The sequence below is a fragment of the Streptopelia decaocto genome (genome assembly GCF_964273445.1).
Source record: "Streptopelia decaocto genome assembly, chromosome: 26".
NCBI classification, from domain to species: Eukaryota; Metazoa; Chordata; class Aves; order Columbiformes; family Columbidae; genus Streptopelia; species Streptopelia decaocto.
The window spans coordinates 3,313,123-3,339,509 of NC_138681.1; the positions used below are offsets into that span (position 1 = coordinate 3,313,123).

Consider the following 26,387-nt stretch of genomic DNA (forward strand, 5'->3'; position numbering starts at 1 on the left):
ATCTCCAGTGGGTTTGGTGGGATCTTCAATGGGTTAGTGGATCTCCAGTGGGTTTGGGGGATCTCCCATGGTTGGGTTGGGGGATCTCTAATGGGTTTGGTGGGATCTCCAATGGGTTGGGGGATCTCCAATGATTGTGTTGGGGGAATCTCCAATGGGTTGGGGGATCTCCAATGGGTTGGGGGATCTCCAATGGGTTTGGTGGGATCTCCAATGGGTTGGGGGATCTCCAATGATTGGGTTGGGGGAATCTACAATGGGTTGGGGGATCTCCAATGGGTTTGAGAGGATATCCAATGGGTTGGGGGATCTCCCATGGTTGGGTTTTGGGGGTCTCCAATGGGTTGGGGGAATCTCCAATGGGTTGAGGGATCTCCAGTGGGTTGGGGGATTGTGAGAGTTGGTCTGAAGATGGAGCAGTATTTGCCTGACCATCGCCATCAAGAACTGAGAGAACTGAGGCCCTGACTGAAAGAACAGATGGACAATGACTTGGAGAGAGGCCCGAGGAGAAGCATTGTGCTGAACTGTTTTCTCCGATTCGGGGGGGCTCCTGCTTACAATGGCTGCTGTGTGGACTTTGCTGCTGCTTCAGCCAAACCAGCCCCTGCCTCCTGAAAGCTGTTGTTGTGAGGGTCTCTCTGACCCAGGGACAATCACTGCCGTCCAGAAGATCTGTTCTCACCTGCAGCCTCAGTCACACGTGTCCCTCACCTGCTCCCTCAAACAATGGCCAACAAAAAGGAGCATGCCCAGCAGCTCGCCAAGGGTCCTGAGGTCACCCAGTGGACCAGAGAGAGCACGTGTCCTGAATGCTGGACACGTAAGCGCTGGCAAAAGAAAGCGTGGATCTGTCGAGCCTGTGCAGTACGAGCCTGGGTTGCGAAATCAAGGCGAGACTGCCCTAAAACAATGGGAGCAAGGGGGGGTGAAGAAGCATAAAAGGTGACTCCAGAATGGACACCATTGAAGATCTTCCCACCAGAGGATCCTGAACCACGGCGGAGAAGCAGCAGGACTCCATGGGATCGGAGACCAGAGGGACGTTTCTGGAACTGGACTGCTGAGAAACGCAACCTCATTTCTCATCTTTTCCTTTACTTTTCCCTGTTTTTTTCCCCTTTCTCTTTCTTACTCTCTCTTTATTGTGTGCTGCTTTACGGGCAAATTAATAAAGCAACACTGCTTGATTGAATTATAACCCCTTGGCTTTTTGGTCGCCTTATTTTTGCGCTCTGAGATCAAGGTAAAAGAACCATCAGGAGTCCATCATAGATGGACCGTGACACCCGCCCGCTCCCATCCCTCCCGAACCTGCACACAAGTGCTGCCCCGACACAAACCCGCGCTGACACCCGGCGAGGCAGCAGGAGGGCAGGGCGGGGGCTGCAAGCAGCAGGAGGACGGGGTCCCAGGGCTGCCGTGGGGCCTCACAGCCCCTGCTCAGGAAGAACGCGGCTCTGTGGCTGTGACAAGAGTGCTCGGGGTCTGTGACGGCCCAAGGCAGCAGGAGCAGCTCATGGAGACTGGGGCCCTGGCAGAGCCAGAGCAGAGGGAACCCCAGCCCTGCGTGTCCCAGAAAGTGGCTCCGCACCCTGTGCCGGGCACTGGGGAGCACAGCTGCCTGCTGACCGTTGTGGGAGGTGATCTGGGGTGTGATCCCCTCTGGGCCATCTGGAGTTTAAAGGGCACGGTGATGACCTTAGGGCTCACATCTGTGGGGTCGCAGCCAGGACTTACCCTGGCACAGCAGCTCTGTCATGGCCTCTGCACTGTGGGACCAGCCTGGCCCAGGCAGGGCCCGGGGGAAAGAGCAGCTGGGGAATCTCGGGGTGAAGAGATGGGCACTGGGGAGCATCATGGGACCTGTTAGAGAGTCATTTTGACTAGAAACTGCCTGTGGCGAGCAGGATGGAAACCACCCCAGGGGTGTTTTTTAGTCTCTGCTGCCCCTGATCAAACTCAGGAAGATTTCCTGACGCCTGGGCAGACACAAACCAGCTCCAAGTCAAAGTCCACCGACACTTTCAATAAGAACAAATATGATACACAGTGGAAAAAAGGAGAAAATAGAGGAAACTCTGGGCTGTTTGTGCTGCCCATGGGCAAAGGGAGGCGGTTCCCGGTGCTCGCGGCTCTCCCAGCTGCACGGACCTCTCTCCCTCCCGGCTGCACCCACCTGCACAGCAGGGACGGGCTCTCCTGGCCGGGGGCTCAGGGGCTGCTGTGTGCCCAGCTCTGTCACAGCCTTTGTGTGTCACAGATGTGCCAGAGAGGTCTCTTCAGCGTCATCATAGCCCGTGCTCCCCGGGGACAGGGACGCGGTGTCTCCTTCAGCTCCAGGGACCCCGGCACTTCTCTGGGAGCACAGGCTTCCCCCTGCAAGCAGCAATGCGGGAATTGCAGCTCACCCCATGGGGTCTGTGCATCACCTTCCCCCTGCTCCTCACCACACTCAGCTCCTTCTCCCACCCTTCGGTCCCTCCACGGGAATCTCCTGGGGCAGTTCCCCCTTCCCGGGAGGTTTAGGTCTCAGTGCAGCAGCAACCAGGGTGGCAGTGGGATGGCACCCCAGGAACCAGCAGCGCTGAGTTTCCCTCTCACCTCTGGGTGCATCGCTGGGTCCTGCTCCCTCCGCTGGCACCCTGGGCATGTCCCGAGCTCCCTGTCCAGGGACATCGTCCTCCCCAGGGTCAGAAACCTCCCTGGCATCATCATAGCCATCCACTGGGTCACCGCCAGGCAGAACAGGAACATCTGAAGAGAGAGGAGAGCTGGTGACAGTGAGAAGATCCATCCTGCAGAGCAGAGGATGGGAGGCGCTGGTGTTGGCAGCAGCACAGGAGACCCCCAGGTCCTCCCCCTCTCTGACGGTGACACCCAGTGACACCTCTGTCCTTCACTTGTCTGCAGGCAGATCAGCCCCTTCCTGCTTCATTACCTGGTGCTGATCCCAGACCATCCTTCTCCTCTCGGTGCCCAGGGTAGGGCTGCAGCTGGGTCAGGGACTGCTCTGAAGAGGAGCCTGGAGAGATGTGCAGTGAGTGTTATGGTATAGCTCACTGACCTGGTTTGTGGTCAGCACTGCTGGGGAAGGGACCCACAGAGCTGGGGATGCATGGGGAGGAGGGCTGGGAATTCACCCTGCTCCCCTGGGACAAGCCCTGTCTCAAAGGTGCTCCCAGAGCTGCCCCAGGACAGCTCTTCCCTCACTCGTCAACGGGTGCAGGGGCAGGAAGAGAGGGGCTGTCCAGCTGCCATGGGCAAAGCGGGTTGGGAGGCAGCTCCTCTCCCGGGCCCAGGGCTGGGGTGCTCTCCCCACAGACCACACAGCCCCAGCACTGCAGGGACCACGGGCTGGGGGCTTCAGGGGATCAGCCCTGGGGAGGGGCCAGGGGAAAGGGTCCTGCAGATGTGCCCACACCCACCTGAGCCACCAAACCTCGCCTGCTTCTCCCACGCTGGGCTGTGCCCGATCTCCTCGTACACGGCCTCGGGGAAGAGCTCCTGGGCTGTCCTGGAGCCTGGGGACAGAGGCAGAGCTGGCATGGGGACAGGCAGAGGGGCAACGGGACCCCACTGTGCTCCCCAAACCTGTTCCTTGGCCCAGCCAAGGACTGCTCCAATAGCACAGCCCCAGGGTGCTGTCCAGGAACAGCTGCCACATCCCCAGTGAGGGCCACATCACTGTGGAGAAGATCTGGGGCAGCATCACCCTCACATCTGCCCCTTGGAGACAGCGCTCAAGCGCCTCTGGTCCCTGGGTCACCCCCTTGTCTGACCCCAGAGCAGCTCCCGTGCTTCCCCTCCACCTGGAGCCGACCCCTGTCTGCCCCACGAGTCCATAGCAGGGCCCCCGCCCTACCAAGGGCAGGCACGGCTGGGCAGAGGGTCAGCCTGGGGCCTGACTCCATGGGGATGGGCCCTGCTGCCCTGTGTTCCTCCCGTCTTCTCCTTTGCCCCAGAGCGCCCTCCAGCACTACCCAGAGCACTGCCAGCCTTGGCCATCTCCCCCAGGATAACATCTCCTACAGTCCTGCTCTGCCATGTCTCTCCTTGCCCCATCTCTTGCTCCCACCACCTCTGGGCTCTCTCCAGCCCTTTGCTGCTGGTGCCCTATGGCCAGACAGTCAATGGGGTGCGTGGGGCAGGTGGCAGCACACAGTCTCCTCCCCTCAGCTCTGCTTGTGCCCCTTACAAACCCCCCGCAGCACCCCCAGCCCTTCCAGGAGGCATCACTGGGAGCTCTGTGGAAGGACCCACCTCTGCGCCCAGCCCTGGCCCTGAGCACTTGCCCGGCCAGCAGGGCCAGGAGCAGGCAGAGAAGGGCCCCCAGGATGATGCAGATGATGACGGGCACTGAGATTCTCCCACTGACAGTCGGACAGCCCCGGGTGGGATCTGCACGGGCAAGAACATGGAAGAACAGCACCAGCCCTGGGAGAGGTGGCGGCAGCACCAGACCTGACCCCCATCACACAAGGCAGCAGAGAGTGGAGGGTCCCAGGGGGGATGATGGAGAAGCTTCCACCCTGCTGAGTGAATTTCACCCCCTCCTCAACCCTCACACAACCACCCCAGTGCCTCCTCCTGGGAGTTTCACACCCCAGCAAGGAGCCCCTTGCACCCCACTGAGGGTCAGAGCCCGGCCCTGGGATACCCAGCCCTGGGGAGGACGAGTTACCTGCTCGGGGTGGGGATGCTGCTGTCCTGGGTGCAGCTGCAGAGAGGAAAAGGAGAGCTGGGCTGAGAGGGTGGGAGTGCACGTACCAGGGAGCCTCCCCTGCAACACCCCGGTGTGTGTCTGTAGTGTCCCTGACACATCCCACCCCAATTGCCCCTCCCGTAGTGCCAGAAAGGGACCCAGGACAGGCCCCGGGGGCCTCCGCTCTGGGCGGCAGGCAGGGTGGCACAGGCAGCCCGGGGATGGATGGTCCTGGAGCTGCAGGGCCCCACGGGCAGTGGCCCAAGGACACCCAGTTCCACAGAGGCTGCTCCCTGCTTGGCACCAGCTGCTGCCCCCACAGGAACGTTCCTGCTCTCAGGAGCTCGGGGGCCGTGCCAGGACCAAGCGGGTGAAAGGCCTTTCCCAGCTCCCTGCCAACACCTGACCAAGGGGCCCCAGCCCCCGCTCACCCGAGCAGCGCACGGCAGCGTCTTCCTTATGCCGGCAAGCACGTCCGTCCCCAGGCCGGGCCCAGCAGTCCTGCAGAGATGGCTCCGTCCCCCGGCACTCCACCCGCTCCAGCCAGATGGGGCCCTGGCCCACCCCAAAAGCAGCCTCGTGCAGGGCAGACACCGCGGGGCCACAGCCCAGCTGCCTGCACGCCACCTGGGCATCCCGCATGTCCCAGGAGTCATCGCACACTGTCCCCCAGGAGCCGCGGTGCCAGAGCTCCACTCTGCCCGAGCACCCGTCCTCGCCTCCCACGGCACGGATCTTCTCCCTGTCTGGAGAGGGCAAGGAGCTCCCACGGCACTCAGACAGCAGAGGAGCCAGGCAAGAGCAGCACGCGGAGGAGCAGCTCCCTACCTGTGCAGCTGCTGGAGTTGGGGCACGGGGCCAAAGGCTCTGGGGGCATTTCTGGGCGTCCCCCTGAAGAAGGAAACACTGTGGTGAAGGGGCTGGCTCGGGGATTGTGCAGAAGAGAGCGGGGCTGAGCTCTGCTTGTGCCTGTGTGCCATCTTGGTCACAGAGCAGCAGGACGGTGTCCATGGAGGGGAGGCTCCTCTGAACCCTCTCTGGTCTCTGCTGAGACCACTTGGAGATGTCGCTGCCTCCCCCAGGCACTGCTCAGTGGCAACTGCTGCTGGACATGTGGGACACTGAGAACTGTGGTCACATCTGTGCCACCAGCAGCACAAGCATCTGACGTGGCAAGGAAAACTCCTCCAAGCTCTTTCTCTGCATTTGGCCGTGCCCAGAGGGGAGCAGAAGCTGGGGTGGCACCGGTGCCCGCGTGGCTCACAGTTACCATTGCAGGTGATGTGGGTCTCTTCTCGCAGGTCATCGCACGACTGTGGGTCCCAGGGGGTGGATGGACACTGCCAAAAAGAGATGTTTCCCTCTCCACACTGCACGTAATCCAGCCAGGCAGTGCCAGACACCCTGCCATAGGGCAGGTCTGCTTCCAGGGATCCTCCGTCCCCGCAGCCCAGCTCCTTGCACACCAACGACACTGTGTCACGAGTCATCGAGTTGGAGCAAACGCTCCCCCACGTCCCGTTGTAGAAAACCTGGAGGCGCCCGGAGCAGCCGTCACTGTTCTCCAGCCTCAGGGCCACGAACTCTGGGAGGAAAGGCAGCAAGAGAACAGGCTGGTGTGGGGCTGTGGGAGCCAGCACACCCCTGCGCTCCCCAGGCCCCCAGCCAGGCAGGGCAGGGCCAGCAAGTCCCCCTCGCACCCAGGGCAGGGAGAAGTCCCTGATGGACACAGCCCCTGCTCTCCCCGCTCACCCTGGGGAACACTGAGCTCCCCAGGGACCCCGCTGAACTGAGGGCACCGGTGTCTGTAGGCCAGGCTCAGGCAGGGGCTCAGCCAGGGCCAGCCTTGGCCATGCCCGGCTTTCCCTGCGTCCCGGCCTCCCGGGAACCATCCCGGCACAGCTCCCGGCACACACCTGAGCACATGACGCCCGCGTCCTCTTTGTGTCCACAGTCGTGCTGCCCCCAGGGCCCGGCAGCACAGTCCCAGAGAGCAGCTTCGGCCCCGGAGCAGTTCACACCATCCAGCCAGATCTGCCCGGAGCCTTCCCCAAAGCGAGCGGAGCCGGCCGCCTCCACCGCCCCTCCGCAGCCCAGCTGGTGGCAAACGATGGCGGCATCAGACAGGTCCCAGCCATCGTCACAGACGGTCCCCCAGCTGCCCTGGTAGTAGATCTCCACTCTCCCTGCGCAGCGCCCGGGCCCGTCCACCAGCCGGACCCGCCGGCTCCCTGCAGTGGGGAGAAAGCCCAGGAGCTGTCAGGGGCTGGCTGCCCCCCCACCCCATCATCTGGGGGCTCGTGCAGCGCCGCTCACCCCAGCAAATGACTCCCACGTCCTCCACAACACCTCCCAATAAGGCACTCCCGGGCAGGGAGGTGTTGCAGAGGGTCAGGCTGGCCTCGTGCCCTGCGCACCGGACCCCTCGCAGCCCCACGGGGCCCGTCCCTCGCTCAGGCTTTGGGGGGCTGTAGGCTTTTTCTGCCTCTCCACACCGCAGCTGCCGGCACACCACGCTGGCCTCCCGCACGTCCCACTGGTCGTCCAGCACTCTGCCCCACGTCCCGCGCTGGAAGATCTCCACTCGCCCGTCGCACCGGCTCCTGCCGCCCACCAGCCGCAGGGACGCAGAGTCGGCTGGGCCTGGGGAGAGCAGAGGAGCCGCAGCCATCAGCGGCACCGGGCAGCACGGCAGCCTCCAGGGAGGAGGGCAAGGGGTGTCCGACCAAACAGGGCGAGAGCGAGCCCTGTGCTGACAAGAAGCGAGGGCAAAGCCCAGGCCCTGTCTGCAGCTCACACCAGGTCTGCTGCTGGGTGGTGGGATGAGGCTCTGCAGGGCTCTCTGTGGGGATGGGATGTGTTTGTCTGCAGCCACAGGGATGGAGCAGAGCCCCACCAGCCTGTCCTGGGCTCATCCTATGGAACCCGGGCCGGGCAGTGGTACCAGGGCCTAAGGCGCTGCCCTGGGGACAGGTGTCTGTGTCTGTTCAGACCGCAGCTCTCCCAGAGCAGAGCGGTCAGTCTGAGCAGGGAAAGCCCCCCAGGGCCCCTCCAGGGAGAAATTCAGCCCGGTGCTGCCATGGGACCCCTGCTTTGGGTGGCCGTGTCTCACACAAAGGGAAACAGAGCTAATGCACCGTTTTCCCAGCACTCACCTGAGCAAATGACAGCAGCGTTGTTCCCGGGGGAGCACGGAGAGGCCCCCAGGGTGGCCACTGGGCACTGTCCCAGGTGGGCTTCAGTCCCGTCACAGTGGAATGAGTCTCTCCAGACAGGGCCAGTCTCTCTCCCAAAATGCTCTCCTCCAGGAACGGACTCAGCAAACCCACAGTTGAGTTGACGACACAGAACGTGGGCATCCGAGAGATCCCAGCGGGAGGCACAGAGGGTCCCCCAGCTCCCCAGCACCTGGACCTCCACCCTCCCCGCACACACTGTGCTGCCATTCACCAGCCTGAACCCTGTGTACTCTGGAGACAGAGGAGGAGACAATCACAGAATCACACAATGTTAGGGATTGGAAGGGACCTCAAAGCTCATCCAGTCCAACCCTCCCACTGGAGCAGAAACACCCAGATGAGGTTACACAAGAAGGTGTCCAGGTGGGTTTTGAATGTCTGCAGAGTAGCAGACTCCAGAACATCCCTGGGCAACCTGGTCCAGTGTTCTGTCACCCTCACTGCACACTGCGCTCCCTCAGTTCAGCTGTGAGGATGCTGTGCAGACTGTGTCAAATGCCTCACTCAAGTCAAGGTAGACCACATCCACCGCTCTGCCATCATCCATCCACCTTGTTATGTCCTCATAACAGTCAATTAGGTTGGTCAAGCACGACTTCCCCTTGGTGAAGCCATGTTGACTGCCCCTAATGACCCTCTTATCTCTGATATGCCTTGAGATGACACTAAGGAGAAGTCATTCCATCAGTTTCCCAGGGATGGAGGTGAGGCTGACCGGTCTATAGTTACCCGGGTCCTCCTTCTTGCCCTTTTTGAAGACTGCAGTGACATTTGCTTTCCTCCAGTCCTCAGGCACCTCTCCCGTCTCCCAAGACTTGGCAAAGATGAGGGAGAGCGGTCCAGCAATGACCTCAGCCAGCTCCCTCAGCACCCGCGGGTGCATCCCATCCGGACCCATGGATTGATGGATGTCCAGATTGCCTGACTGCTCCCTATCCCAGTCCTTATCAACCCAGGCAAACTCCTCCATTGTCCTGCCTTCCTCTGGGGCCTCAGCGGTGCGGCCATGGGAGAGTAGACAAAGAAGCATTCAGAGAGGGCAGGTTGGTGCTTTTGTACCCCTGGTAGCTGGTGGAAAGGCCAGAGGGACAGAGGCCTTTCTTCTCCTTCTGCAAGGTTTTCATGCTGCAGACAGTCCCATGACCCCTCCTGCCCTACACCCACCCAGCACAGTCCTTGCTCTGTCCCCAACCCCCGGCACAGCCCCAGCGTTCAACACCCCACCCCGAGTCCTCACGTGTGCAGCTGACAGCAGTGCTGTTCATCTGGGGGCAGGCCTGGTCCCTGGAGGACCCCGTGGGGCAGGAGGACAGGAGGGACTCATTCCCCACACACTGCAGCTCTCCATCCCACACGGGACCAGCCCCTTCTCCAAAGTGACCTCCTCCAGACACAGGCAGGGCCACGCCGCACCGCAGCTCCCTGCAGACCACCTCAGCAGCCTTGGGGCCAAAGCGGGAACCACAAACAGTTTTCCACTGGTTCCCATCACGGATCTCCACACGTCCTGAGCAGCGGCTCTTCCCGTCTGCCAGACGGACAAATCCTGGAAAAAAACATCAAAGAACCTGGTTGTTCCCAAAGCCCTCTGGCACTTACTTGCCCACATCCCACATCACCTCCAAGGAATCCCTGGACAAACTGCACATTGCACATCCCAGCGGAAGCTGTTGGGGGAGTGTAGGTGCCACAAACACATCCAAGGCTCCTCCGCCCCTTCTCTACAGCACCAGAGCACTCGAGGTGTGTGTCTGCCACACACTCACAGACACAGGTGTGCTCAGACAAAGGGTCCCACACAAGGTCCTCTGTGCTGCCCGGCACGCTCCCCCAGCACCGCAGTGTGTGAGCTGTTGGGCTCCAGGAGAACTGGCCCAGATGATGACGAAGCTGCAGCTGCTCAGCCCCTGCAGAGCTTTGGCCAGGCAGGACCATCATCACCTGGTGCAACCAGAGGCTCACTCTGATCCCAGGGTGTACCTGACTGTTGGGAGGTTCCTTTTAGATGGCAGATGTCCCAGAGCACAGAAATGGAGCAGCTGTTATCATGATTTGCACTTTCCAGAGCCCTCCCCTGCCTGCTCCAGGGGGATGTTCTCATCCAGGGACACCGTGCTCTGCCCAGGGGTGCACAGGTCCCAGGCCAATGGCCAGGCTGGGGACAAGAGACCCGCATGTCCCCCTGGCCTCAGCTGCCTCAGAGGGTGACAGCAGCACAGAGGAGAGTCAGTAAGAGCTGGCAAAGACCCTGTTTCATGGGTCAGTGTGGGGAGCTGTGGGTGGGCAGGAGGGGCTGGGCAGCTGGTCAGCGCTGCCTGCACAGGGTCCTGTCCCGTCAGGCCTGTCACAGCTTTCCCCAGGGACCAGTTACACCAGCAATGACAGTCCCAGCTCAGCAGCATGTCCAGCATCACTGGGCCCAGATCCAGCATGATTGTTGCTCCCTATGGCACAGCCTGTTCTGTTCCCCAACCCCATCCACTAAAGGTGAGAAATGGATGACCCCTTACCTGAACATGTCACTCCAGCGTCGAGAATGTGAGCACAGTTATGTTCACCCCATCCTGCATGTTTGCAGTCAGACAGGGCAGATTCGGTGCCTTTGCAGCCAACATCATCCATCCAAATGGGGCCAGATCCTGCCCCAAAGTGTCCGTACTGGTGAGCTCCAACAGCAGACCCACAGCCCAGCTGCTTACAAACCACTGCTGCATCGTTCATGTCCCAGTAGTGACCACACACGGTCCCCCACTGTCCCTGGTGTTTCACCTCCACTCTCCCGGCACAGCGCCTGCCGCCATCCACCAGCCTCACCTCCGCAGCACCTTCAAACACTGACACAGGACCAGTCAGATCAGCATTAAGCCCCCGCACTGTGGGTGTCAGGGTGGGAGGCCCCTCCCCTGCATGGTGTTCCCATTGTGGTGCAGAGGTCCCTTCTGTAGCCACAGGCTGTCCAAGGCTGGGGTGACCAGTTCCAGCCCTGCTGGGTCATTTGTGACCTCAGAGCTTTCAGCACTTCCTTCTACCCTAACAGACCCTCCAACCTGACCCTGGCCCAGGCCCACCTAGAGCACCTGCTCCTCCCCAGCCAGCACCCTGGGAAGACACCTGTTCCCAGGGATCCCCAAGCACACGCTGCTGCTTCTCCCAGGGCCCCCAGCTCCCCTGGGCCACAGTCTGCCCTGAGTACTTCCCAGCTCATCATCTCAGGCCTTTGTGTGTCCCCTGTGGAGCAACATGTTGATCCCAGGGAGCCTTCCCAGCCCATGGCCCCTCTTTGTCCTGGGGCATCAGCCCAGCCCTGCCCTTGTCTGTGATCCCCAGGAGGGTCAGGTCTCTGCCAGCCTGTGGGAACAGATGCCCCAGTTCCCCTGTCTCCACAATCCCAAACTGTCCCCTCCTCAGTGTGGGTTTTATCCCAGTGTTCAACACCCCACCCCGAGTCCTCACATGTGCAGCTGACAGCAGCGCTGTTCATCTGGGGGCAGGCCTGGTCCCTGGAGGACCCCGTGGGGCAGGAGGACAGGAGGGACTCATTCCCCACACACTGCAGCTCTCCATCCCACACGGGACCAGCCCCTTCTCCAAAGTGACCTCCTCCAGACACAGGCAGGGCCACGCCGCACTGCAGCTCCCTGCAGACCACCTCAGCAGCCTTGGGGCCAAAGCGGGAACCACAAACAGTTTTCCACTGGTTCCCATCATGGATCTCCACACGTCCTGAGCAGCGGCTCTTCCCGTCCACCAGACGGACAAATCCTGGAAAAAAACACCAAAAAACCTGGGAGTTCCCAGAGCCCTCTGGCACTTACTTGCCCATGTCCCACATCACCCCCAAGCAAGCCATGGCCAAACTGCCATTGCACATCCCGGGGGAAGCTGTTGGGGAAGTGCTGGTGACACAAACACATCCAAGACCCTCCTCCCCTTCTCTACAGCACCACAGCACTTGAGGTGTGTGTCTGCCACACACTCACAGCCACAGGTGTGCTCAGACAAAGGGTCCCACACAAGGTCCTCTGTGCCGCCCAGCACGCTCCCCCAGCACCGCAGTGTGTGAGCCGTTGGGCTCCAGGAGAACTGGCCCAGATGATGACGAAGCTGTAACTGCTCAGCCCCTGCAGAGCTTGGGCCAGGCAGGACCATCATCACCTGGTGCCACCAGAGGCTCACTCTGATCCCAGGGTGTTCCTGACTGTTGGGAGGTTCTTTTTAGGTGGGAGATGTCCCAGAGCACAGAAATGGACTAGCTGTTATCATGGCTGGTGCTTTCCAGAGCCCTCCCCTGCCTGCTCCAGGGGGCTGTTCTCATCCAGGGACACCATGCTCTGCCCAGGGGTGCACAGGTCCCAGGCCAATGGCCAGGCTGGGGACAGGAGACCCGCATGTCCCCCTGGCCTCAGCTGCCCCAGAGGGTAAGAGCAGCACAGACGAGAGTCAGTAAGTGCTGGCAAAGACCCTTTTTCATGGGTCAATGTGGGGAGCTGTGGGCATTCAGGAGGAATTGGGTAGCTGGTCAGCACTGCCAGTATGGGGTCCTGTCCCCTAAGGGCTGTCACAGCTTTCCCCAAGGACTGGTCACACCAGCAATGACAGTCCCAGCTCAGCAGCACAACTGGCCACACTGAGCTCGGATCCAGCATGTTTGTTGCTCCCTATGGTACAGCCAGGGCCCTTTCACCATCCCAGCCCCAAAGGTGAGCAACAAGCTGACCCCTTACCTGAACACGTCACTCCAGCATCGCCACTGTGACCACAGTCATGTTCACCCCATCCTGCATGTTTACAGTCAGACAGGGCAGATTCGGTGCCATTACAGCCAACATCATCCATCCAAATGGGGCCAGATCCTGCCCCAAAGTGTCCATACTGAGGAGCTCCAACAGCAGACCCACAGCCCAGCTGCTTATAAACCACTGCTGCATCGTTCATGCTCCAGTAGTCACCACACACGGTCCCCCACTGTCCCTGGTGTTTCACCTCCACTCTCCCGGCACAGCGCCTGCCACCGTCCGCCAGCCTCACCTCAGCAGCACCTTCAAACACTGACACAGGACCAGTCTGATCAGCATTAAGCCCCCGCACTGTGGGTGTCAGGGTGATAGCCCCCTCCCCTTTCAGGCTGTCCCCAGTATGCTGCAGAGGTCCCTTCTATCCCCATGGACCGTGCAAGGCTGGAGTGACCAGCTCCAGCCCTGCTGGGTCATTTGTGACCCCAGAGCTTTCAGCACTTCCTTCTACCCTTGCAGACCCTCCAACCTGCCCCTGGCCCAGACCCACCTAGAGCACCCACTCCTCCCCAGTCAGAGCCCTGGGAAGAGACCTGTCCCCAGGGATCCCCAAGCACACGCTGCTGCTTCTCCTAGGGCCCCAGCTCCCGTGGGCCGCAGTCCGCCCTGAGTACTTCCCAGCTCATCATCTCAGCCCTTTGTGTATCCTCTGTGGAGCAACATGTTGATCCCAGCGAGTCCTACCAGCCTATTGTTCCCTTTGTCCTTGGGCAACAGCCCAGCCCTGCCCTTGTCTGTGATCCCCAGTATGGTCAGGTCTCTGCCAGCCCCTGGGAACAGATGTCCCAGTTCCCCTGTCTCCACAATCCCAAACTGTCCCCTCCTCAGGCTGGGTTTCACCCCAGCGTTCAGCACCCCACCCCGAGTCCTCACGTGTGCAGCTGACAGCAGCGCTGTTCATCTGGGGGCAGGCCTGGTCCCTGGAGGACCCCGTGGGGCAGGAGGACAGGAGGGACTCATTCCCCACACACTGCAGCTCTCCATCCCACACGGGACCAGCCCCTTCTCCAAAGTGACCTCCTCCAGACACAGGCAGGGCCACGCCGCACTGCAGCTCCCTGCAGACCACCTCAGCAGCCTTGGGGCCAAAGCGGGAACCACAAACAGTTTTCCACTGGTCCCCATCACGGATCTCCACACGTCCTGAGCAGCGGCTCTTCCCGTCCACCAGACGGACAAATCCTGGAAAAAAACACCAAAAAGCAAATCATACAACCCTGTGGTGAGGCAGAAGGGGTTGGGCAGCTGGTCAGCGCTGCCTGCACAGGGTCCTGTGTCCACAGGGCTGTCACAGCTTTCCCCAAGGACCGATTGCACCAGCAATGACAGTCCCAGCTCAGCAGACTGGTTGGCCACACTGGGACCTGCTCCAGCATGTTTGTTGCTTCCTGAGAGCACAGCCGGGTCCCTTCCACCATCCCAGCCCCAAAGGTGGGAGCAGGCTGACCCCTTACCTGAACACGTCACTCCAGCATCCTCATCATGACCACAGTTATGTTCACCCCATCCTGCATGTTTGCAGTCAGACAGGGCTGATTCGGTGCCATTACAGCCAACACCATCCATCCAAATGGGGCCAGATCCTGCCCCAAAGTGTCCGTACTGGTGAGCTCCAACAGCAGACCCACAGCCCAGCTGCTTACAAACCACTGCTGCATCGTTCATGCTCCAGTAGTCATCACACACGGTCCCCCACTGTCCCTGGTGTTTCACCTCCACTCTCCCAGCACAGCGCCTGCCGCCGTCCGCCAGCCTCACCTCCACAGCACCTTCAAACACCGACACGGGACCAGTCAGATCAGCGCTAAGCCCCAGCACTGTGGGTGTCAGGGTGGGAACCCCCTCCCCTGCAGGCTCTCCATCCCACCACACAAGGCACCTCTTCCCACCCCTTCATCCACCTGCCCCCCACCCATGCCCACCCACACACTGCCCAGCTCTGCACTGGGCACCCACTGCCCCCAGCCCAGCACCCCCTGAACAGCCCTGTGTACCCAGGGCTGCAGCTTCCCCTGTAAAACACCTGTTCAAGCACCATCCAAACCAACCCCATCCCCAGGGCTTTCCCTGTTCCCACTGAGATGATCCAGAGGATCCCACCTCCCCTCCTCTCCGCTGGCATCAGCCCTGGGCCAGGCCCCCCAGAAGGACATGTCTCTACTGCAGATGTCCCCGTCCTCTCTCTCTGGGGGGCACAAACTGCCCTCGTGGGGTCAGGTTTCCCTTTGAACAAGGGGCAGTGAGCAGCACACAAACCCTCTGGGGCAGCCCAGAGGTTGGCAGTGCCCTGGGGATGTCTGGGTGCTGCCATCGCCAGTGAGGTCACCACTGGTCCAGAGGCAGAGTGCTGGGAACAAGGGGTCCCCAAAGGTACCCCAGGACAGGGGGGCTGTGAATCCAGCCAGGCACAGAACACTGGAGCCCCGGAAAAGGAGATACTGTCTCCCACCCAGATGGGCACAGGGAAAGGCACAGGCTCCATGGATCTGAGAACCTTCTGCCCCCTGTGTCGGCAGCACCTGCAAAGGAACTCCATTCCCAGACAGATCCCCATGACCACACTGGTACCCGCTGGCCCTGGGCGGTGGGACAATGAGTCAGCACTTACCCCTGAACAGCTGTACCCAGAGGAGCAGCCACAGCGTCTGAGGGGACACGAGTCCCTCTGTGCCCATCCTGAGCCTCCTGCCCTGATGGCACAGCCCTCTGTACCGCACTCCCTGCCACAGCTCCAGGGACTCGTGGGACCAATGATGACGGGAGGGCAATATATCTCTGCAGATGCCCCCCGGTTACAGGAGGAGCCAATCGAAGCAGCAGCACCTTTTTAGACATTATCGGGAGCTATCTCCCCTCCGACACGGCCCAGTCCTCCAATGAACTTCTCCAGCGCCGTTCATGACCATATATGAGGGACGGCTCCGCTGCAGATGTCACAGCACTTCAATGGTAGAACATCACAGGACAGGGCTGGTTGTAGTGGGGGAAACAGTTTTTCACCCCTTGAGCTCTGAGTGTGGACCAGGAGCACTGAGCATGTGCTGCGACAGGCACATCCAAGAGCCCGAGGTGAGAGTGTCCAGTCACCCCGGTGCCATAAGGCCCAGGGGGCTGGAACTGCACTGGGGCTGTGTCAGGAAGGGAAGGAAACAGCCCCTGTGACAGACCCCGCTCTGCGGGGAGCAGCATCTGGGAAAGGGCCTTAGCCCAGGGCAGAGCCCCATCCCAGGAGCGCTGGCTCACCCACCGCTCCCTGGAGAGCCCGCGGAAGGTCCCTCACAGGAGCTGGAGCTGGAGCTGGGACACGTCCCTGTCCTGGCAGCAGACATGCAGCCCAGAGGCTCAGACGTGTCCCTGACTGTCAGCGTGTCACCGAGGGGCCGTTATTCCCCACGGGTGGATCAGAGCTGCAGCCTGCAGGTGCACAAACCACAGCCCCCGCGCTCCCCCCGCGGCGCGCGGGCAGGAAGTCTGTGGTTTCCTCCTGGCGCCGTGCCCGGGCACATCCCTGCAGTGCCCCCGAGACACCCTCAGCCCGACGGCTGCAGCCAGGGCTGCAGGGGCTGCTCCTTCGGCCTCGCAGGCACAGGGCCGGGCAGCTCCTGTACCTGCTGGGGACCCTGTGACAGCACATGGACGGTCCGGCACCGAGCTCCATGGCCATGGGGTGTCACCGGTGACCTGAGCATTGCTACTCCTACTGCCACTGCTGTGTGCTCATTGGTTACACTGACAGTGACCTCACCAGCCCCTATAAGGATAGGTCCTGGCCTATCAGCCGTTCAGCCAGGAGCAACATCACTGCCCCTTGTCCTACCATTGGTTGTCACCAGCAGAGCCTGGCTCCATCCTCCTGACACTCCCCTTTCCATCTTGATCCCCAGCAATGAGTCCCCTCTCAGGCTCCTCTTGTCCAGCTCCAGAGCCCCAGCTCCCTCAGCCTTTCCTCCCACGGGAGATGCTCCACTCCCTCCAGCATCTTGGTGGCTGCGCTGGACCCTCTCCAGCAGTTCCCTGTCCTGCTGGAACTGAGGGGCCACAACTGGACACAAGATTCCAGGTGTGGTCTCCCCAGGGCAGAGCAGAGGCGCAGGAGAACCTCTCTGACCTACTGACCACCCCCCTTCTAATCCACCCCAGATACCACCGGTCTTTACGGTCTCCCATCCAAGCACTGACTGGGCCCAACCCTGCGTAGCTTCCCAGATCAGGCGAGATGGGGTGTGCTCAGGGTGCTATGGCTGTGTATATATATGGTCTCCCGTCCAAGCACTGACCGGGTCTGACCCTGCTTAGCTTCCCAGAGCAGATGAGATGAGATGTTCTCAGGGTGATGTGGCTGCATATATTATATATATATATATATATATGTGTGTGTGTGTTCCTCAAGTGTATTCTGGTAATATCTGAACTAAACCCTTTTTTCAAGGGCAGAGTAGAGGGACAGGTGAACCTCTCTGACCTACTGACCATCCCCTTCTAATCCCCCCCAGGTACCATTGGCTTCCTGGCCACAAGGTCTCCCATCCAAGTACTAACCGGGCCCGACCCTGGTTAGCTTCCCCGATCAGCCATTGTCAGGGTGCTATGGCTGTATATATTATATATATATGTATATGATCCCCAAGTATATCCTGATAGTAACTGAATTAAACCCTTTATTCAAGGGCAGAGTAGAGGGGCAGGAGAACCTCTCTGACCTACTGACCCCGCTTTGAATCCACCCCAGGTCCCATTGGCTTCCTGGCCACAAGGGCCCAGTGCTGGCTCATGGTCACCCTGCTGTCCCCAGGACCCCCAGGTCCCTTTCCCCTACGCTGCTCTCTAAGAGGTCATTCCCCAACTTAGACTGGAACCTGGGGTTGTTCCTGCCCAGATACAAGACTCTACTGAGACCCCAGGGACCTCACCAGCACAACCTGTTTGCTCTGTGCACATGTTGGGGTGACCCCATGTGGCAGCGCCCACCCAATCACTTGCTCACACCCCACCAGTGGGATGTGGGAGGGAATGGAAGGGCAGAAGCAAGAAAGAAAACCTCATGGGTCAAGATAAAAGTTTAAGAAGCGGAGAAGTAATCACTCACAGCAGGAGATACATATGCCCAGCCTGTCTCTGAGCAAAGGATGTTTTGAAGAACCCACCTGCCTCCTCAGTTTTATTGCTGACCATGACGTCATATGGTGTGGAATATCCCTTTGGTCAGTTGGGGTCAGCTCTCCTGGCTTCGTCCCCTCCAGCCTCTTGTCACCTCCAGCCTCCACACTGTTAGGGCAGCGTGAGAAACAGCAAAGGCCTTGAGGCTGTGCCAGTGCTGCTCAGCAACTGCTACAACATCAGTGTTGTCAGAGCTGTTCTGGGCACCATCAGCAGGGGTTGTGAAGAGGAAAAGCAGCTCCATCCCAGCCAGTACCATCTCCAGCCCTTGTTCCACACCGTGTGCACCCTGCTCAGGTCCTACAGCGTTCAGACATTGACATCCACCACCACCCCTTCCCCAGCCCTTGCCATGACACACGCACACACTGGTTTGGCTGGTGTGGCTCAGGTGGACCAGGGCAGGTCCCAGCACTCCTGACTTCTCCCCTCGCTCAACCAGAGCAGTTGGGAACATTCAATCAGGTTATGAGCCTAAGGACAACGTGTCCCGTCCCAACAGATGGGATGAGGGATGAGTTAATTCTGACTCAACAGATGGGATGAAGAGGGAAGAAGGAAGAGAGAGAGAGAAGAGCAAAACTAAGATATCAGAAAGAGAAAGGGAGAGAGGGAGATCACAGATATCACCACCCCACGGGTACATTGGTCCTGGGATGACTCTATGGGTCTCTATGGATCTCTATGGTCCCTATGGGTCTCTATGGTCTCCGTGGGTCTCTATGGTCCCTATGGGTCTCTATGGGTCTTCATGGGTCTCTATGGGTCTCTATGGGTCTCTATGGTCTCTATGGGTCCCTATGGATCTCTATGGTCTCTATGGGTCCCTATGGGTCTCTATGGTCTCCATGGGTCTCTATGGTCTCTATGGGTCTCTATGAGTCTCTATGGTCTCTATGGGTCTCTACGGTCCCTATGGGTCTCTATGGTCTCTATGGTTGTCTATGGGTGTCTATGGTCTCTATGGGTCCCTATGGGTCTCTATGGTCTCCATGGGTCTCTATGGTCTCTATGGTTGTCTATGGGTGTCTATGGTCTCTATGGTCTCTATGGGTCCCTATGGGTCTCTATGGTCTCCATGGGTCTCTATGGTCTCTATGGGTCTCTATGAGTCTCTATGGTCTCTATGGGTCTCTACGGTCCCTATGGGTCTCTATGGTCTCTATGGTTGTCTATGGGTGTCTATGGTCTCTATGGGTCCCTATGGGTCTCTATGGTCTCCATGGGTCTCTATGGTCTCTATGGGTCCCTATGGGTCTCTATGGTCTCTATGGGCTCTATGAGTCTCTATGGTCTCTATGGGTCTCTGCAATCCCTATGGGTCTCTATGGTCTCCATGGGTCTCTATGGTCTCTATGGGTCCCTATGGGTCTCTATGTTCTCTATGGTCTCTATGGGTGTCTATGAGTCTCTATGGTCTGTATGGGTCTCTACGGTCCCTATGGGTCTCTATGGTCTCCGTGGTTCTCTATGGGTCTCTATGGTCTCCATGGGTCTCTATGGTCTCCATGGGTCTCTATGGATGGTTCGTGGTTTCTTCTGGTAGTTGGTTGTCAGACAGATGGTTCATCTCTATCATCCCCATTAGGTCATGAGGCCTTTCACAGCAACACTGTTAATTGTCCTTATCTTCTGCCTCCATGGCCATAAAAATTGGGGAAAGATAAGACGAGGTGTCATCTATCTCTTCCTCCCAAAGCAACAAAACCCAGACTTTTAAGGCATAACAAGGTCTTTGTTCTGCTAAGGATGGGGGGAGCGCTTCAAGGTTGTCACACAACGAAACCTGTTTATCACCAGCCTGCACCCCCCACTGGCCCTACAGGCGGCTGGGAGACCGCCACAACCAGGGGGGTGCCTCTGTTTGGCACCTTAATATCCAATTTGTGGTTCAGGGTTCATTGGCGTGTTCCTCTGCTTCACGTGGTCTATTTTGATATCCCCTTTGGGTCTTTTCCATACTGTCCCCATGCACATGTTTTTCTGAAGCTGGCGTTTTCTCCTGGTTTCCCATGTTCACAGACAGTTTCCCTGTGTCTCACAGCATCGAGAGGAGCTCGGAGTCTGACCCAGTAATTCTGCAAGGCCCATTCTGCTGGGCTGGGCTTGGATGTGGGGACCTTCCAGTCCAGCTCACAGGACTGGGCTTTTCTTTGTATGTTAAAGGATTTGCACTGAGGGTCCATTGGTGGCCCCCTTGGGGGATCTTGGGCCTTGGGCATGATCCAACTTGTCTGTGTGTTCCCCACCTTCTGGAAGTTCCTTCACCCCACACATCTGTGGGTGCTTCTGCACCTGATGAAGTGGGGAATGTGGACCCATCCTTGTACTTTTCTTTCTACTCTCATTTAAAATCTACTTCTTCATTCCATTAGGTCTTATTAAAAAAGGTGTTATCCATTTTATATGTAGGTTATAATGGATATGTATATTTAATTTCTCTGGTTTTATACATATCTATATAAAATGTATACAAATATACATATTTATAGAGGTATATACACATTTTAGGTACCATATTTATTCATAAATAAAATGAAACAAAATAATAAAATAAAAATATTGGCTGCTTATGGCTTGACCAGGTGTACTCCTGCTGGGTAAAGAACTGGCTGGAGGGCTGGACGTGAAGAGTTGTAGTGAAAGGAGTCAGATCCAGTTGGTGGCCGGTCACGAGTGGTGTCCCCAGGGTTCAGTATTGGGGCCAGTTCTGTTTAGTCTCTTTATCAATGATCTGGATGAGGGGATCGAGTGCACGCTTAGTTTGCAGATGACACCAAGTTGGGTGGGAGTGTTGATGTGCTGGAGGGTGGGATGGCCATACAGAGGGATCTGGACCAGCTGGATCGATGGGCTAAAGCAGGGCTATCAAACTCATTTCACTGGGGGCCACATCAGCCTCACGGTTGCCTTCAAAGGATCGAATGTAATTTTAGGACTGTATAAATGTTACTACTCCTACTTAAGCAGTTCTGGTGGCCATGGTCATGACCTGCAGCCATACGTCTGGTGCTGGTGGCCATGGTGGCAACTCATGAGCATTGCTGGCAACTCATGACCATTGGTGGCTGGTGGCCATGGTGGTGACCTGCAAGCACATGGCTGGTGGCCATGGTGGCATCTCATGGCCATGGGTGACTGGTGGCCATGGTGACAACCTGAAAGCACATGCCTGATGGTCATGGTGCTCACCTGCAAGCACATGGCTGGTGGCCATGGTGGCATCTCATGGCTGTGGGTGACTGGTGGCCATGGTGACAACCTGAAAGCCCATGCCTGGTGGCCATGATGGTCACCTGCAAGCACATGGCTGGTGGCCATGGTGGCATCTCATGGCCATGGGTGGTTGGTGGCCATGGTGACAACCTGAAAACACATGGCTGGTGGCCATGGTGGCATCTCATGGCCATGGGTGGTTGGTGGCCATGGTGGCATCTCATGGCCGTGGATGGTGGGTGGCCATGGTGGTGACTCGTAACCATGACCTGGTGGCCATGGTGATGACCTGCACATCTGGTGCTGGTGGTCATGGTGGCATCTCATGGCCATGGGTGGTTGGTGGCCATGGTGGTGACTTCCAACCATAGTCTGGTTGCCATGGTCATGACCTGCAGCCACATGTCTGGGCTGATGTGGCCCCCGTTGAAAATGAGTTTGACAACCCTGGGCTAAGGCCAATTGTCTGAGGTTCAACAAGGCCAAGTGCCGGGTCCTGCACTTGAGTCATAACAACCCCATGAACGCTACAGGCTTGGGGAAGAGCGGCTGGGAAGCTGCCCAGTGGAAAGAGACCTGGGGGTGTTGGTGACAGCAGCTGAACATGAGCCAGCGTGTGCCCAGGTGGCCAAAATTGTCACCAGCATCCTGACTTGTATCAGGAATAGAGTGTCCAGCAGGACCAGGGCTGTGGTTGTGCTGAGGCTGCACCTCAAATCCTGGGGTCAGTTTTAGACCGATCCCAATTGAGGCACTGGAGTGAGTTCAGAGAAGGTAACGGAGCTGGGGAAGGGTCTGGAGCACAGGTTTGACTGTGGGTTGTGGGACACTGGAACAGGCTGCCCAGGGGAGTGGTGGAGTCATCCAGGTCAATCAATGAGCTCTTCTCTACCATGAGTGTCATGTTCGATATAAAGCTGGAGACGCCTTTTCCAGTCAGTTCGTTCGCGTTTTCTGGATCCTCTGTTAGTTCTGTTCGGCAGTTCTGTTCCATTGGGAGTTCAGCGTTCGTTCAGGTTTATGACATTTTGCTGTTTTTCAGTTGGCCCTTGGGCCTCTCTGCCTTTTGCACTTGTACTTTCTTTTGCTGTCATCAGCTGTTCAGGACCAGGGTGCTCTCTTCTTTTGGGCTGCCTGTTCAGCACAACTGGAGTTATGTGGGGGATTACACTGAGTATCATATATCTTACTTCATGTATAATTTAGTATATTAGTAGTGTATTATTTTTATTTTCTTTTTATTTTCTTATTATTTTCTTTTCTAAACCCACAAGTTTCTCCCTTCCCTTTCAGTTCTCTCCCTTATCCCACCTGGGGACTGGGATGTGAGCAGCTCTCATAGTCTCAGTTGGTGGCTGTGGTAAAACCATGACAAGAAAGGGCAGTAGTAGCTTTAGAAATCTTGAAAATCGCTTTCCAAGATGATGGGAGGAGGGAAACAGCATGAAAAAAGAAAACCATCAGAAACTGCAGTTCTGGATATCCAGAGTAGAGCTCAGGATAACAAAATGCCATTCTGAGCGCAGTGCTGTAGTCATTCAGAGGGACTCTGGATCAGCCTTGGCTTTGTGTTTCCAGGAACAGCTGGTGAGGATGGAGAGACAGCAGCACAGGTGGGGACACACTGGGGTGAGAACAAGGTGGGGAAGCGCATGGGGTGTCTGCAGCCTGTGGGGAAACAGCCACAGGCCTGGGACAGTGCAGGATGGACTGTAGTGGATGTGGCCAAGAGTGAGGCTGAATGTCCCTGAAAGAGTCAAGGTCTTTGTCCCCTTGGCTATGGCTGATGCCACTGCCAACAAGGCCTAAGAGGAGACACATGGTGGTCATGGCCATGGCTCCCCATTGCCTCCTTGCACCCCAGGGAGTGTCACACCATTGTCCTGCACTGGGCATCGCACTCCCCACAGCCCCAGGAAGAGCCCTGAGCCACACGTGAGGGACAGGATCTCCCTTCCCAGGGCAGGGGCTCAAGGCTTGGCCATTGTCCTTCATCAAACAAACCAGGGGCTTTCTCAGCATCAGAGCTGCTGCACTTTGCCTTTGCCTGATGCAATCGCTGCCTCCAATTATCTGCTCTAACGAGTCCCTGGGGAGGCTTTGTCAGGAACAGCCCTCAGTGGGGCCCATTAATGCTTCGAGGTACTTTGGAGTTTGCTTCTGACTTGGACTTCTTGAGCAGATTCCTCAGTCTGTGCTTGGTATCTGAGGTTCATGGACTCAGCACCAAATACACCACGGGGCTCATTAAAACACAGAGAGCCCTAATGAGCGATGTTTCTTTCTGTAATTCCATTCAAATGTTCCAGACTTGTAGAACTAACTGGAGAGGTTTCAATGGGACACTTGCTGATGAAGGTTTCAAAGAAGATTTCATAAAGGAGGCTTTTTCTTTCCAGGGTGTTTTCTGTCATTTTCCAGTGTATAGAAGAAGTGACAGCAGCATTCTACACTGGACATTGATCCCGAGGGTCTCCTGAAGACATCTGGACAGGCAGGAGAACAGTCCCTTGAGGATGGACACTGTATGGACAACCTGGCTCCTCACCCCCACCCCCAGTCTGCCGGTTCCCTCATTGGCCACCAGACATTGCATCACTTTTCCTCCATCAGACTTCTCCATGAGCTCTGCAGGAGATGCTGCAGCTCCTGTGCACCAGCTCCACCTGCTCTCCTGTGTAAACACTGCACAGTTCAATAAACAGCAAAACACTTTCCTCAGCTGTGTGTGTAAGCTGGATCTGATGAGGTCCAGCATCCACAAGGGACACCCACACAAGAACTGGTTTAGACAGAGAGATAGGAGAGGATAGAAATAAACACAATGAACGTGTTGACTGCCATGTCAATTAGAGCTCTGAAGAATGGGGCAAGTTTCTAACTCCCTGAAGCTCAAAGCAGAAACCAGACAGTTGAGAGGAACTGAATGACCAAAGAGCAAGTGGAGGAGAAACCTGAGAGCACTGGGAAGGGCAAACGTCCAGACAGTGCTGGAAAGTTGTCCTTGGAAAGGGACATTTAATCAGGAGCGGTGGGAACTGCTGAATGACGAGGGAGATGAAATAATAGAGTGTTGGTAATAGAAGTACAGGGGAAGACCAATATTTCTTCTCCTACCCTTAGTACATCAGTCATCAGCTGTCTCACCGTAAACAGCCAGGGCCATTTTAGGACCCCCAGTGTACCTGAGGTGTTGGCCTGGGATTGGCATCTATCACACAGGACCTGGGGAGACCAGAGCACCTTGCAGTGCAGGTGGAGCCTGGGCAGGGGTTCCCGGGGCATCTACACTGGCACCAGGTGTTTGTGTCCCTGGAGCTGAAGACATTTGTGTCCTAAATCCATGCCCAGTTCTGGAGAACTCTTTCCTTTCCAAAGAAAAGAGACTCCCCTACAATGACTTTTAAATAAGTAAATAAATAAATAAATAAATACGTACGTACGTACGTAAATGAATAAGTAAATAAGTAAATAAGTAAATAAGTAAATAAGTAAGTAATAAGTAAATAAGTAAATAAATAAGTAAAAAAGTAAATAAATAAAACAGTAAATAAATAAGTAAATAAGTATGTAAATAAGTAATTAAATAAATAAATACATAAATACATACAAGCATAACTACTTAAATAATTACATAAATACATACATAAATAGATAAATACATAAATACATACAAGGAAAGAAGAAAGGAAGAAAGGAAGAAAGGAAGGAAGAAAGGAAGGAAGGAAGGAAGGAAGGAAGGAAGGAAGGAAGGAAGGAAGGAAGGAAGGAAGGAAGGAAGGAAGGAAGGAAGGAAGGAAGGAAGGAAGGAAGGAAGGAAGGAAGGAAGGAAGGAAGGAAGGAAGGAAGGAAGGAAGGAAGGAAGGAAGGAAGGAAGAGAGAAAGAGAGAAAGAGAGAAAGAGAGAAAGAGAGAAAGAGAGAAAGAGAGAAAGAAAGAAAGAAAGAAAGAAAGAAAGAGAGAAAGAAAGAAAGAAAGAAAGAAAGAAAGAAAGAAAGAAAGAAAGAAAGAAAGAAAGAAAGAAAGAAAGAAAGAAAGAAAGAAAGAAAGAAAGAAAGAAAGAAAGAAAGAAAGTTACTTAGCACCTTCCTTTGCTTTGGATCTTTGTATTCAGTTCTTCTTATTTTAACTTTCATTGACATCAACTGACATCTGATGGGCCTGCAGGCCTGAAGCCAAGATCATGTTGTGTCTTGCACAGCGCCCCATGCCCTCTGAACCTTCCCTGCCCAGGACTCCTCACACGTTGCCCAGAGCGAGTCACACTGAGGTGTTGGCTGGTTCACGGGCTGAGATGTTGGTTTAGATGGTCACCTACAGCACAGGTGGATCCTGCCCCATCATCGCCTGCTCTGCTCCAGTCTGAAACAGAGCCCAACATCACAATGGGATCAAGAGAGAACTGAGGTTGAAAGGACCTCAGGAGTCTGCAGTCCAGCCTGTCACCAACTGGGTCACACCAAGGTGTTCAAGCCTTGATTCAATCAGAGCTTTAGAAGGACTAGAGAAGTGATCATCCCTTTGTACTGGGCACTGATGAGGCTGCACCTTGAATCCTGGGGGCAGTTTCAGGCCCCTCATGGCAAGGAAGACATTGAGGTGCTGGAGAGAGTCCAGAGGAGGGTGACAAGGCTGGTGAAGGGTCTGGAGCACCAGTCTGACGAGGAGCGGTTGAGGGAGCTGGGGCTGTTCAGCCTTGAGAACAGGAGGCTGAGGAGAGACCTTATTACTCTCTACAGCTGCCTGAAAGGAGGTTTTATCATGGAGGGTGTTGGTCTCTTCTCTCAAGTAGCAAGTGATAGGACAAGAGGAAATGGCCTCAAGTTGCACACAGGGAGGTTTAGATTGGATATTAGGAAAAAATTCTTCAGGGAAAGGGTTTTGAAGCAACGGAGCAGACTGCCCAGTGAGGTTGTGGAGTCCCCATCACTGAAAGTGTTTAAAAGACATACAGGTGAAGCTCTTAGGGACATGGTTTAGTGCCAGATTTAGGTTATGGTTGGACTCGATGATCTTAAGGGTCTCTTCCAACCACAATTATTCTGTGATTCCATGATAAGTCATTTTTGCTATTTTCTTTCTCAGAGGCCCATGCAGCCTCCCTGAGAGCCAGGACTTTTCTGAGGTGTTTGGGAGACGTCTCATGGTCACACCAGCCAGTTCCACCAGCCCCTGTCTGTCCCTTCCCAGACCAAACCTTTTCTCCATATCCCAACCTTCCAGGCGAGTTTCTGGGACACAGCAAATGCTGTGCTGGTCTTCTGGGCCTGTTCAGAGA

The 26,387-nt window shown here is 56.7% G+C and overlaps 1 protein-coding gene across 1 annotated transcript; it reads right to left on the reverse strand.

Annotated features, from left to right (window-relative positions):
* Positions 1–1,962: 1,962 nt before the first annotated feature.
* Positions 1,963–11,496, reverse strand: LOC309450416 (antigen WC1.1-like; the record flags this gene model as incomplete). Its single annotated transcript, XM_082073249.1, has 12 exons — positions 11,398–11,496; positions 10,455–10,778; positions 7,861–8,175; positions 7,022–7,342; positions 6,622–6,936; positions 5,976–6,290; positions 5,137–5,451; positions 4,264–4,401; positions 3,429–3,524; positions 2,942–3,025; positions 2,605–2,757; positions 1,963–2,024 (listed from the first exon to the last, which is right to left on the reverse strand). Exons 1-12 carry the CDS (start codon positions 11,423–11,425, stop codon positions 1,963–1,965), a joined length of 2,466 nt encoding a protein of 821 aa, XP_081929375.1. The 5' UTR covers positions 11,426–11,496.
* Positions 11,497–26,387: the final 14,891 nt, after the last annotated feature.